General features: G+C 44.1%; 1 protein-coding gene across 1 annotated transcript in view; it reads right to left on the bottom strand.

Annotated features, from left to right (window-relative positions):
* FGD5 (FYVE, RhoGEF and PH domain containing 5) overlaps positions 1–12814 on the bottom strand; it is a 397552-nt gene that overhangs the window by 76568 nt on the left and 308170 nt on the right. Inside the window, exon 13 of the mRNA XM_069206301.1 lies at positions 612–695. Within this exon, the coding sequence (XP_069062402.1) occupies positions 612–695 (84 nt within the window). The remainder of the gene's footprint in view (positions 1–611; positions 696–12814) is intronic.

Genomic DNA, 12814 nt, shown 5'->3' with positions numbered 1-12814 from the left:
GGCTTAGGTCTCACAAAGGGTCGCTGGAACATTGAATACACAAAGCCTGTTTCCTGATGCAGATTAAAGTGTTATTGGTCAGACTGCAGCTGGGTCGCCTGAAATTTCAACAGCAAACCACCATCTGAAATGAACTACTACATGCTCAGCACAACTATGAACACATTTTATGGTCTGTTGGCTGGTTTTTACTGGTGATTTCCCTGATAGTACCACGTACAGTGCCTGTGCGTCCTATCCCTTGCAAACACATATAGAGTGTTTCTTTACAAGTCAAAAGGTGCCAAATTTGCAAATGTGGGCCTTTTTTAGTTGAATGATTCACCAATCGGACGCTTTTGTTTTGATGCCGGGCCTATTTCCTTTCTCAGTTGGACCCTTGGTCCCCCTCTGGCTTAATGGAAGAGCAAAACATTTAAAATGCTCAAAACTGCGCACGAAATAATGGACAAAACTGAGCTGATTTTAAGGGCATTGTAAAGAAACAAAATAAAAACAATGCAAACAGCCTCAGTTGATCACTAGTAATTGGTGTAACTCGAGGAAAACAGACTCGAGGTTAAAGAATACATCCTTTTTTGTCCCCCGCATTCACTGTTTGTCGTCTTTACCCTCATGCCTGCAACAGACAGGGTGTTCTTGAGCCTGTATTTGCCATCCTTTTGGGGGTAGGTGTAGAGCAGGACATCATTCATCTGGAAGAGAGGGAAAGAGACAGTTGTAAGTCGCCTGGGGAGCAGGTAGACTGGAGTATATTTGTGGTACTCCATCAATAGCAATGAAAAAATGTCGAGCATGGACTTTGGATCAAAGTATTATTTACTCACCTAAAATATTTTCAGGGCACAGGACCTACTACATCGATCGTCCTGGTAGCTGTCCATTCTTGCACTAGCATTTCCGGGTTACAAACATTGCACTGTAGCAATTTTGCATAATTATCTGCACTTCTAACAAAAACAAAAATAATACTTGCGCCAAGTAAATCTATGTTATCTAATATTATGATTTTAATATTGAAGTCAACCCTTGGAGCAATCAAAGTAATCCGAAAATGTTGATGCGAATATTGCACTCGCCCTGGGTGCAACCTGGAGAATTATAAAAGGTTCTTTCAGATATTGTGGCAGTGCTTAATCGATGATAGCAGGTGAGACCCAATAGCGCTCCTTTTTGGGGTCTGGCACTTATTTTTCCTCAGACTTTGATCCAGAACAGGAGAGGAAAACCCCAAAGTGACAAAAAAGGAGGTTTGTTATTGGGCCAACCTTGCTTTTTGCACACGTTGCAGCTTTAACGTTCACATGTGGCATCTAAACTACACCCTCCATATTGTTATGGTCACGGAGCAAAATACTAGCTAGCATTGTCAATGTGTGCAGTGAGATGAGGGGATTTGGAGCAGTCATAAATATAGGGAAGGAGTTTGAAAGAAGGTGTTTCAAAAGGGAGGGGTGAAAGGGGGAATGGCCATTGGTGATGAATGGAACAGCCAAGAAACCTTTGTAAAGCATCACAAACATATCTAATTCAATACACACATAAAGCCACTCAAAATAAAATTCAATAGAGCAACCAAAATCGTAGGAGTAGGCGTAAGCTTGTGGCTAGTACATTAAATACATTTTGTGAGACTCAATCCTTTTATATTTTCAAAGTGCCACACTCATTGGAAGGGAGAGCATCATCTATCCAGAAACTACTTTAATGCCTTTAAATGGTTGAGACTCCAAAGGAACCTAATGGGCTATGGGTGTTGAAATGATCTCCATTAAAGTTTATTACTGATTTCAAATCACACAAGACAAATTAACAGGCAATTGGAAAAGACAATAGTTCTGGGTTTCATGTGCTAATGCATGGTGTATAAACAAATTAACCAATGCATATTGTTTAAACAAATTGAAGCCAGGCAGAGAAATGAAAGGTGGACTGCACTGAAGTCTCCCTCGCCTTCGATGCTCTGCTGTTTTTGTTGCTATGTCCAGTAAAGGTCAGGTGGCAAGGAAGACTTCTATGTAGTCCTTCTTTAGGTTCAATGATACAGGAACAAAGGAAGAACTATGATGAGGGCTCCCTTGCCACCCGGCTTTCTGTAGGCTTGAAAATAATAAAAGAATCACATTGAAGGGAAGGGACACGTCCATGTGGCCCATGTTTGGTGTCCATGAAACCCAATAAAATACCCAGTCCTTATGAAGTGTGCGGCAAGTGGGAGGAGGTGATGGTTGAAGGCACAAGGAGCTCACAGGGAAGGAGGGAGAAGTGAGTCGGTGGACTCATGCATCCATTGCAGAAATGTGTTTGTAACCTGAGGGTCACAAGTCTGATTTCCGGTGGGTCCACTCAGCCTCAAATTTTTCAGAGCTTGATATTCATTATATCAAGCTCTGAAAAATTTGGTTTGAGTTGGAACTATTTAGCACATGAAAGACGCCAAGAGATGAGATAAATGTTGAACCGTAGTAATTGTCATCATTATTATGAAAGACGGATGCAGGAAACATTTTAAAGCGTGAAACAGCATTATCACAATAGACAATACCCACTGGACCTAAGTGAGAAATTATGTCACGCTGGTTTCCATGGGTGCAAACATGGACAGCACAGTAAGTGCTTACTGTAAAACCATTAATGTGTAAAAGAGAATATCCGTAGGTTTAGAAGACATATAAACCAATAGCTTATTTTACTGGTGTAGAAAATTGCATTAGTCTTGACTTACTGGTGAAAAGATTGTAGATCTTGCTCAGTGTGTCAGTTATAATGACAATACAACATAATATAATTTATTACAATACAAAATAATATGTCAATTATAATTATAGTTATAATTTCACAGGTATAATTACTTGTTTTGCACAATAATTGAAAGCTAATATGAAACCACCTCCTTTATGTACAACTGCTCAAGACACAACTAGTTCTAGGAAACATCATGTCAATTCGTTCTAGGTTACTTTGCCATAAAATGCATCCATTAGGCTCACAGGAGGTATTTACAATAAAGACCACATTTCACTCACGTTCGCCACTGCCCTTGGCTGGCAGTGATAGCAAAAAATATGTGCAATTTATTACTAGGTCCTATGTGTCATTTGTGTTTGAAAGTAAAACAAGTTTGACACCAACGGGTCCATACACAAAGGGGAATATTTAAGAGCCTCAAGCACCACCAAAGTGTCACTTTTGCGCTAAGCACTTTTCCATATTTACAAGGAGGTGTAATGCCACTTTTTTTGTGGCGTTATGCCTCCCTGTAATATGGGCACCTCTGATGCAGATTAATGCGTCAGAGGGGCGTGCAATGGGTCTTGTGGTGGGCTTTCCACCAAAGCACCCATTGCTTTTGACGCTGCCTCAGATTTCCGAGTTGTTGTAAACCTGAGGCAGCGCCAAAAACTAACGCCTCCCCAGGAGTGGTGTTAGCATTGCAAAACAAGAAGGGATGCTTTATTCCTCCACGTGTTTTTTTTATTTTTTATGTGTGCTGCATTCTGCAGCACACATAGAAGAAGCAAAATGCTATGGATGATTGTTTACGTGCAGGAAGGGACACCTTCCTGCACATAAACAATCTATCCCCTCAACACCGACACCCTTGCACTATGGTGCAAGGAAGCCTGCGTTGGCGGTAGTCAACTTAAATCAGAGCCAGCGCAGGGGGAAACGCAAGAGTGTGCCATATTCTTCTAAATACGGCGCACACCTGTGGTTCAAAAGTGGCGCAGCGTGGCGCTGCTATTTTTGCCGCAGCACTGCGCTGCACCACTTTAACATAAATCTGGGCCTTAGGCTTTTGTGGTATATAAAAATGTTTCTCCTTTAGTATACTTTTGGGTACTCGTACATTGCTTTGAAAGGACCATGCTCTTTAATAACAGGGAGTTAAACATGTCAGGTCAGATTCCCAGAGGCATGTAGGAGTATGTAAAGGAGTATTCCTACAGTACTACTTCCCATACTTAAAAATACTTTTGCAGCTGTCCTGCATATTGTTTTCTTATGCCCATGCCTTTTGAGACAGCTCTTTTCTTTCCTAAAACCCATGTTCAAGGAAGCTTGGGCACAAACATCTAAGAACAGTGTCATTCTCTGCACAAATGGGTCTAATGGTTTCAAGGACCGTTTGAGATATATCGATTGCACCAGTTACCTCCTAAACCGTAATTAAGAAGCACATCATGAGAATGAATAAATACTTTAATTTAGCTCCCATGTAGATTATTTCAACCTCTATTATAGCTTCTGTACCTTAGGTTCCATCCACTTTTTACATTTCTTTGTGAAAGTTGAGCAGTTCTGCAGTGGACTTCTGCATCAGGAAATACATTTACTGCTTACTTTTACTTTTGGACCTTACTACACCCTGAGTACTGGACAAAAACAAAGGGCCCTAGTCAAGTATGGAAATCGATGTGCGATGGCTCGACAGAAACCTCTGCTCCTGCGGTATTCACCTTTTATGGATGGAAATATCTACCAGTAACAGGACTTTGGATCAGAGCCGTGAAGACTATTACAACTGAAATCATGAATGGAAACTTTACAACTAGATTTCAGGTGTAGACAGATGGCAAAATTCTCTGCCATGGAAATCTCTGCCTATGATTTGGAAAACTCTGAATGGAAAAAAAAAACTAGGTAAACAGCGTTCCCCAAAACTAAATTGCACCTACCTGATGACCCTTAATCCTACATGCAGATAAATAAAGAGAGCACGTGCCTATTTGGGCGGAAACATCTACGCAACAGTAGAATTGCGAGAATCCACCCCCATTCATGAGGAGGTGGAGACTCTTACAATAGAAAGTACGACCATGAAGTTACTACTGGTGACTACACAATTGGATATTAGGTCTAAATTAGTAGGCAGAGTTCTCGGCTTTGGAGGTGTAGGTTTTTTTCTATGCTAGGGAAAACTCCAAATGGAGAAGTCTAGTGAAACATCCTTCACCTGATTTAAACCTGATAAACATTGATCTTGCTAGCACAAACATATAGTCCACTTCCGTTCTGGATTGAAATCCTATTGCCGCCAATCGTTGGGTGGTATGTCTTTTGTCACAGTGTCTAATCCTTTCCCACATCATGTTGATGTCTGCCTTTTGATGCCTTTATCTCAGTAGATGTTAGCTAGGAGAGTACTCTGTCTGTGCTTACAAATTGTGTAACAATAACATGTTAACATACACTCATATATTCTTGTTCTTCAAGTCTCAAATGACATCCAGCAAGTAGTTCCACACATCTGCAGCATCACGCAAGCAGGAACTCTACTATCTGTCAGTCAGGAAGATGTCCTGACAGATTTAATTCCATGTTGCATTACTCAGATAGGATTCTGGTCTGCATACATCTGAGGATGCTTCGGTGGAAGCCCTCACCAATTGCCTCTAATGCTCTAATACACCCTGGGGGATAACAAGACACCTCTGTTCTCCATCCTCAGCCATTTTGAGGGATTCTGGAACAAAAGGAGTACGATTGTGTGGTGATCCCTGGATAGCTCTGCAATGCCCAACACCCTGTTCCTGTATGTCACCTCTTGGTTAATGGACATCTCCACCTCCCCTGTGTAGTTCTCCCCATCTGCTGCAGAGTCTCTACCTGCAGAGCGAAGGTGGGGCAATCCTCCATGTATGTGGAAAAGTAGGAAATTAAGACTAGTGAAGGGTGCATCATGTATGGGGTTCTAAATGGAACCCTAGCGATACGTGTCAAACAAAACAGATTCTGAACTTATTTTAATATTCAAAGTAGATAAATGTGTATACTAAGATATGTTGATGTACTCCTACATTTCTTAAGTATCATTGTCTGTAGAATACATGTGGGCGGTATTAACGTGAGTGAAAATTACAAGAGTTGGTGAATGATGGATGCAGTTGAAATAAATAAATATTTATGGATGGATATAGCACATATAATTGCATGCTTGATATTGACATCATGGTCTGGCAAAAGTGGCATTTCAGGATGGTATACATGGATAGTGACATAGTCCACCATACTTCATTGGCTAGGCACTGTCCAACCACCGTGGTGCAGCATCCGAACTAGTATCTCAGGTGAAATCTGAGGCTGCTCGTCTGTCATGCACTTATAGACCCTGATCTTAGTTCTGTGTCCCACAGTGAAAACCTGTGTGGGAGCCTTGTTTCTGGGGTTCTGCCTACAAGGAAGCCCGCAATGTTGTGCGGCACACAACAGGCTATTATAATTGTGCACATTACTTCTGGGGAACACCTGAACACCATCCCTGAGTGATCAAGACTTCTGAAGTATGCTTGAGGATTTCAATAGTGTGTTTAAAGATAGTTTGATTCTGTGTGTGTGCCCTGGTGTCTGGGGGAAGGGAGTGAGGAGATGGGGAGTGACGGCATACCTGGTGTTACCTGCTACAAAGACGTTAAATATCTGGTCTAATGTGATAACCTCCAGAATGTAGCAGACATTCTATACAAGCATGCGCTCATTGTTTGTATCATGTGTGTATATTGTGAGGTGGTGAAGTTATGAATGAGTTCCTTTGTGAATCCATACCGAAGGTGCACATGCAACACTTCTGCGAGTTACTTATACTTATCTACTAGAATTATTGCACCAAAATCCACAAAAACCACCTGGCTTGCAAAAGCAGAGTGTCAGAAATGGTAACTGTTGTGCGTTCACCCAGGAAGGGCAGCATAAACATCAGTGAAGCAGTCCCTGGCATTCTAGACACTTTGGGCCAGATTTATACTTTTTCACGCAAAACTGTGTTAGCGCAGTTTTGCGTGAGAAAGTATAGCGCCGGCTAGCGCCAATCAATAAATATGGCTCCCGGCCGGCATCTTGGAATGGCGCTTCTGCCCTGTTAGCATCCTTGGAAAGTATGTTAACAGGGCGGTGGAGGCGTAGGGGGAACCGGGGCTTGTGCGCCGAATTATGGAGCTACACTGTTTAGAGACAGAAAAATGCCTCTAAGCAGTGTTGAGCCATTTTCTGGCGCACAACCCCCATGGACATGGCTCCGTTCTTAGTAAAGACAGGAGCCATGCCCACCACCCCAATGGCCATGGCCAGGGGACAAGTGTCCCCTGGGCATGGCCAATGGGGTCAACGCGGTGCAGGGGGCCCCAAGTCAGGGCCCCAGAGCGGGAAAAAAAAAACTTACCTGGACTTACCTGGGATGGGACCCCCATCCTGTGGTGTCCCTCTGGTGTGGGTGGGGTTGGATGAGGGTGTCCCTGGGGACAGGGAAGGACACCTGTGGGCACTTTCCATGGAAGTATGCCTACAGGTCCCCTTACGCCTGCCCAACCCCAGGCGTTAAATAATGGCGCTAAGCAAGTTTAGTGCCATTATTTAAGGCCCCCAGTCCCCCACGCTGGATTTTAGCACGGGGATAAATATGGCGCAAATGCCACATCGTCCTTTTCTGGATGGGAACGCCTACCATGCACTTCATAATGCAAGGTAGGTTTTCATGCTCAGAAAACAACGTTAACTCCATATCTTTGGCACCAGACATGTCTAGCGCAAAAGTATACATATGGAGTTAGGTTTGCGCTGAATTAGTGTAAAAAAAATGATGCTAATTCAGCGCAAACCGAGTATAAATATGGTCCTTTGCACGTTAATGACGTGCCAGTGGTTCTGTTACAAAAGTGGTGTTCCCAGGGGTGGGGTGGTGGAAGTGCTATGTGGGTGCAATCAATAGCAGCTAAGACATGAGGGAAGGGGGAAATTGCATGTAATTTCCTTGCCAGGTGTTGCCTTTGCACCACTGATTGTGAGATTGTAAACTTGTGCACTCAGCTGGTCCTGCATCCAAGTACCTGATGCAAGTACTGTGCTTAGCTTGCATGTAAGGTGCCCATCGTGTCTTCACTGGCCATCTGGAAAGATCCAGTGGCCAGGATATGGAGTGCAGCATGTTTTTGAGGGGAAACATTCGGAAGCACGACTCTGGAACAACAAAGCCGTGAACAACGAAGCGGGACAACGTTTGCGTGAACAACACCTTCGTTTTTTTGTGCCTTAACCACGCATGTGCTGAACAACGCACATGCGTGGTTAAGGCACAGAAAAAGAGAGTCAGTATCAGGAGAGGACGAGGTCAGGTAAGAGGGGCAGGTTTGAGGGGTAGTTGTTGAGGGGGGTAGTTTTTTTTTTTAGGGGCGGGGTGGGGTGTCGGGGTAGTTCTGTTTTTTAAGGATTGGGTTGGGGGATGGGGTAGTTCTGGTTTTTAGGGTTTGGGCGGGGGGATAGGGCAGGTTTGGTTTTAGGGTCAGGGGTGGGGGTAGTTTTAGTTTTAGAGGCAGGGGTAGGGGTTTGGATTAGTTTTAGTTTTAGGGGTTGAGGTGGGGGTCGGGGTTGTTTTAGTATTAGGAGGGTATTTAGTGGTCGGGGTAGTTTTAGGGGCAGGGTAGTTTTGTTTTTAGGGGCGGGTGGGGGTTGGGGTTGTTTTAGTTTTTAGGGGTGGGAGTGGGGTTACTTTTAGTTTTAGGGGCTGGGGTGGGGGGGTCAGGGTTGTTTTAATATTAGGGGGTGGGGTCGGGGTTGTTTTAGTTTTTTGGGGTGGGGGGTCAGGGTAGTTTTAGGGGTAGGGGTTGGGGTAGTTTTAGTTTTAGGGGCAGGGTGGGGGGTCGGGGTAGTTTTGTTTTTAGTGGCGGGGAAGTTTTGTGTTTAGGGGTGGGGGTCAGGGTTGTTTTAGTATTAGGGGGTCGGGTCGTTTTAGATTTAGGGGTGGGGGGCCGGGGTTGTTTTAGTTTTTAGCGGCAGGGGTCAGGGTAGTTTTAGGGGCAGGGTTGAGGTAGTTTTATTTTTGGGGGATGGGGTGGGGGGTTGGGGTAGTTTTGTTTTTAGGGGTCAGGGTTGTTTTAGTATTAGGGGGTCGGGGTAGTTTTAGATTTAGGGAGGGGGCGGGTTGTTTTCGTTTTTAAGGGCATGGTGGGGGTAGTTTTAGGGGCGGGTGGGAGGTTGGGGTAGTTTTCATTTTAGGGGCGGGGTGGGGGATCGGAGTAGTTTTGTTTTTAGGGGTGGGGTTGAAGGGTCAGGGTAGTTTTGTTTTTAGGGGTGGGGGTCAGGGTTGTTTTAGTATTGGGGTTGGTGTAGTTTTAGGGGCAGGGTGGGGGGTCGGGTAGTTTAAGTTTTTAGGGGCAGGGGTGGGGTGTTGGGGTTGTTTTAGCATTAGAGGCAGGGCTGGGGGTAGTTTTAGTATTAAGGGCGGGGTGGGGGTAATTTTAGTTTTAGTGGTAGAGGTGAGGGGGTCGGGCAGTTTTACTATTAGGGGTGGGGTACTTCTGGGTGTTAGGGCAGGTGGGGGGGGTCGCATGCTGGAACCACGTATGCCGTCCCACACATGCCTTTCCTAGGCATACCTTTACAATGACAAATCGTTGTTAAGGCATGCGTGGTAAAGGCATTCGTGGTAACAAGGCAGTCGTTGTTCCGACTGCGTTGTTTGGGCATGCGCAGTTCCAGGATTCGTTGTTCCATCATACATTCGTTTTTGACATGTGGCGAGATGGTCTGGGAGTGGGTTGTAGGTAAGTGGGATCCTTCTCCCAATCTTCAACCATGTCAGGGATCACCTCGGGTGAAATGCGGTATGTAGCAAATACTGCTTCATTGTACGTCCCCACAATGTTGATCTGATATTGCCTGTAGATCCTCTTTCACCTCATGTAGCTGTGACATGACCACTGACATGGTCTATGCCCTGTTTTCTAATCTGGACAGGTGGTGTATGATTGATTGGTGTTGCAGTAAGTTTCACTTAGTGATGTGTGGGATGGAGCCAGGACTGATTCCCCCAGTCCCTTTCATAAGCAGGCGTGTTTAATGTGAATGAAGGCTTGCTCCTGTGTGCTTCGTACAAATGCTCAGGCACTGTACAAAAGCCCAGGCACTATCATGCGCCTTAGCTTTAATTTAAAACTATTAAATAATAAAATGCATTAATTTACTTTTTTTAATGAACACATTTTAATAGACATCTTCCCATTTTCCCATTTCCCCTATGCACTGTGTTAATCCCTGCAACCATTAATATTATATGACTCTCTTGCAATATCAGTTAATTGGCCCAGTGTTGTGTGTAACTTACTCCAAGGCTCCACCACTGTACATCTGACCACCTTACAAAGAAGTCCTACTAGTATGAAATAATATTTGTTGGGTAATAATTAAACATTACACCATATTCCTGGGCTTTTGCTGTGTAACATATTAAGGGGAACATTGTGCCCTATAGTCAGCCCCTCACAGCCTTTAGAAACAGAAGGAGTAGAGTCAATCCTGTATGGTGGGTGGGACTACTGATGTAGTTGTTGTTGTTCCATTGGTGTACAGTAATTGTCTAGCTTTTTGATTTTTTGATAGGTGTATTTTTGTATTTGTATGTGCCTTGCTTACTTATCCCATTTTATAGTAGATACACCTCATTTTCCTATCATTGCTCCTTCCATTTTTGCTACAAAAATGTTTACCTCGGTGTGCAGAGTTCTCCACGGGTGTGCCAGACACCTCTGCACATAACAGAAAAAGAGTAGGCATAGAAGATGATCCAGCCGCATGTTTGTCATTACCGTTTGTCAGCATATAAAGTAGTAATACCGTAATACCAATTTACATACTCCAAAATGCTCGGCAGTGGCGTACCGAAACTTAAGCCCCCCCCCCCCCTTTTTGAAGTATCTGTAGGGGGGCCCTGGACCCGTGTACTGTGTACTGTGCTGAGGGGGCCCCTGAGGCTCGTGGTCCCCGCACCACGGAGGCTGCGGGGGACTTTGTTACGCCACCGATGCTCGGCCATTTGTGTAATATTGCCTGCCTCATTGGTCTTTCTCTGTAATTCATTTTAGGGAAAATTAAGCAGCAGAGGCTTACAAATGTTTACATATAGGACATGAAAACTGCATTGGGTTCTTTCTCCCAGTATAAGGGCTTAAACACCCAGGATATGAGGTACACATACTCTTACTGGGGGAGTGGGGGGTCACCTTTCGGGTGTGGAACAGTTTTATTGTCTGATGATAGTCTCGTGGAGTTTCTGTTTGATGACCTACCTATAGGCAGGGCCACTGGAATTATGAGGTAGGAGAGGACCAACCTATGCAGCAAGGTTGGCTAAATTATCGGGCAGGAAAATGTAAATTATGAGATGTAACGTGGCACGGTTATTGATAGTATTACTTCATTATCTTGTCATTCCTATGCGTCAACACTGTCTGGGTCTCATTAGTTCAAGATTAACACCGAAACAGGGCAATAAACAATTTAAGTGACTAGTCCTTTGCGAAGGGCTTTCCAGTGTGCGGTAAAATGTGGTGTCGCCGTTTTAACAATTTTTGTTCCGTTGGAGCCAAAACATGTTTTTGTTTAAATCTGCAGATTATGCAGCCGATGGCGGATTAAGTAGCAAACGCGATAAAGGCATAATTATGCGGAAAACACTGCGGATGCAGAATAGCATAATTCCAATGGCACCTGCCCATAGGTCATGGAGCATCTCCCATTTCCCACACCTACACACTTGTGTAGTTTTTCTTATCGCGAATATTAGTGCTGGTGCCCAGCGACCATTTTGTACTAAAATGCTTTTCTGATTATTGCCTATACTTTGAAACCGTGCTCCACCAAAAGTCACCAGCTTTTTGTATGGCAGTTCATACTTTGCTTAGCTCATTTATTCGTGCAATTTGAACTCGCGCCGGATTCATTTTATTGTTTTATATGCGAGTGCCTATCTTGCGTAGCCTTTTCTCCTCAATTAAGACACAATACACTAGCTTTTAAAATACTTATGAATGTCCCGATTTATTGTGTGAGAAGTACCTGGGGTTCACAAGAAAAAATAAACTTTACAACTTTGCCCACCCCAAGAGCACACAAACCGTATGCAGAGGGTTCTGGGAAGGGGCATTGGGAGAGCGGTGTTGATCTCTGATTTTTGATGACTGTTGCACCAGGTGTCATAATCATACATTACAGGTTTAATTTATGCTTAACCGTAGCCCACCAAGATTTAACCAGGACTTTGGGGGGTGAATAGGTTTTAAGAAAGGCCACAGTTTCAAAATCTCTGTTCATAAAAAACTCCGGCAAAAAAAAAAAAAAAATTATGTGACCATGTTTCACCAACCGACTTACATATGGTTTGTGAAAAAACATTTTGCTGCAGGCAGCTTAGTTCTGACAATTATGAAGCGGAAGCTACAATTTTATTAGTTCCACTTTCCGCTTTCAGGTAAGTGACACCCGCGAGATTTACTGTATCCTCTCGCCATCTTGACACGCGCCCTGCCTCCTTTCCACCCCCTGCCTCCGTGGCGACGGCAGCCACTATCTTTTTACGCCAAATCACAGCTTTTTTTGTACTACTCAAACTAATTCGCTGATACCGCTTTCATCTTTTATTCTGGGCTCCCAAGATGCCTCTTCCGCAAAAGAGATGCTGCCGTGATCCCTGAACCAATTTGTGTCTTTGCAAGAGGGAGCGTAACTCCCTCATTCGGTCTGTGCACTAGTGCCCATCGGGCACGGTTTGTGATAGGTGAAGCGCTGGGCATGGAGAAGGGAGCTAGGGATGAAGGCGGGCTCGCTGCAGGTCCAGGAGGCACAGATCCATGCCAGGTTTTCACAATATCCATAAGGGTAAACTGGAATCATTTATACTGTCAGTAGTGATGCGGAAACTCTAAAATGGTCCATGTGGACACATTTCACTTTGTTTTAAACGTATCTCAGTAGCTTTGCCACTGTTGTCTGCACTGCTGAGAATTGTCTCATCAGACACTCTAGGACAGTGGTTCCCAACCTTTTG

The sequence above is a fragment of the Pleurodeles waltl genome, chromosome 9, assembly GCF_031143425.1.
Source record: "Pleurodeles waltl isolate 20211129_DDA chromosome 9, aPleWal1.hap1.20221129, whole genome shotgun sequence".
Lineage (NCBI taxonomy): Eukaryota > Metazoa > Chordata > Amphibia > Caudata > Salamandridae > Pleurodeles > Pleurodeles waltl.
This window is presented reverse-complemented; position numbering and strand designations above follow the sequence as displayed.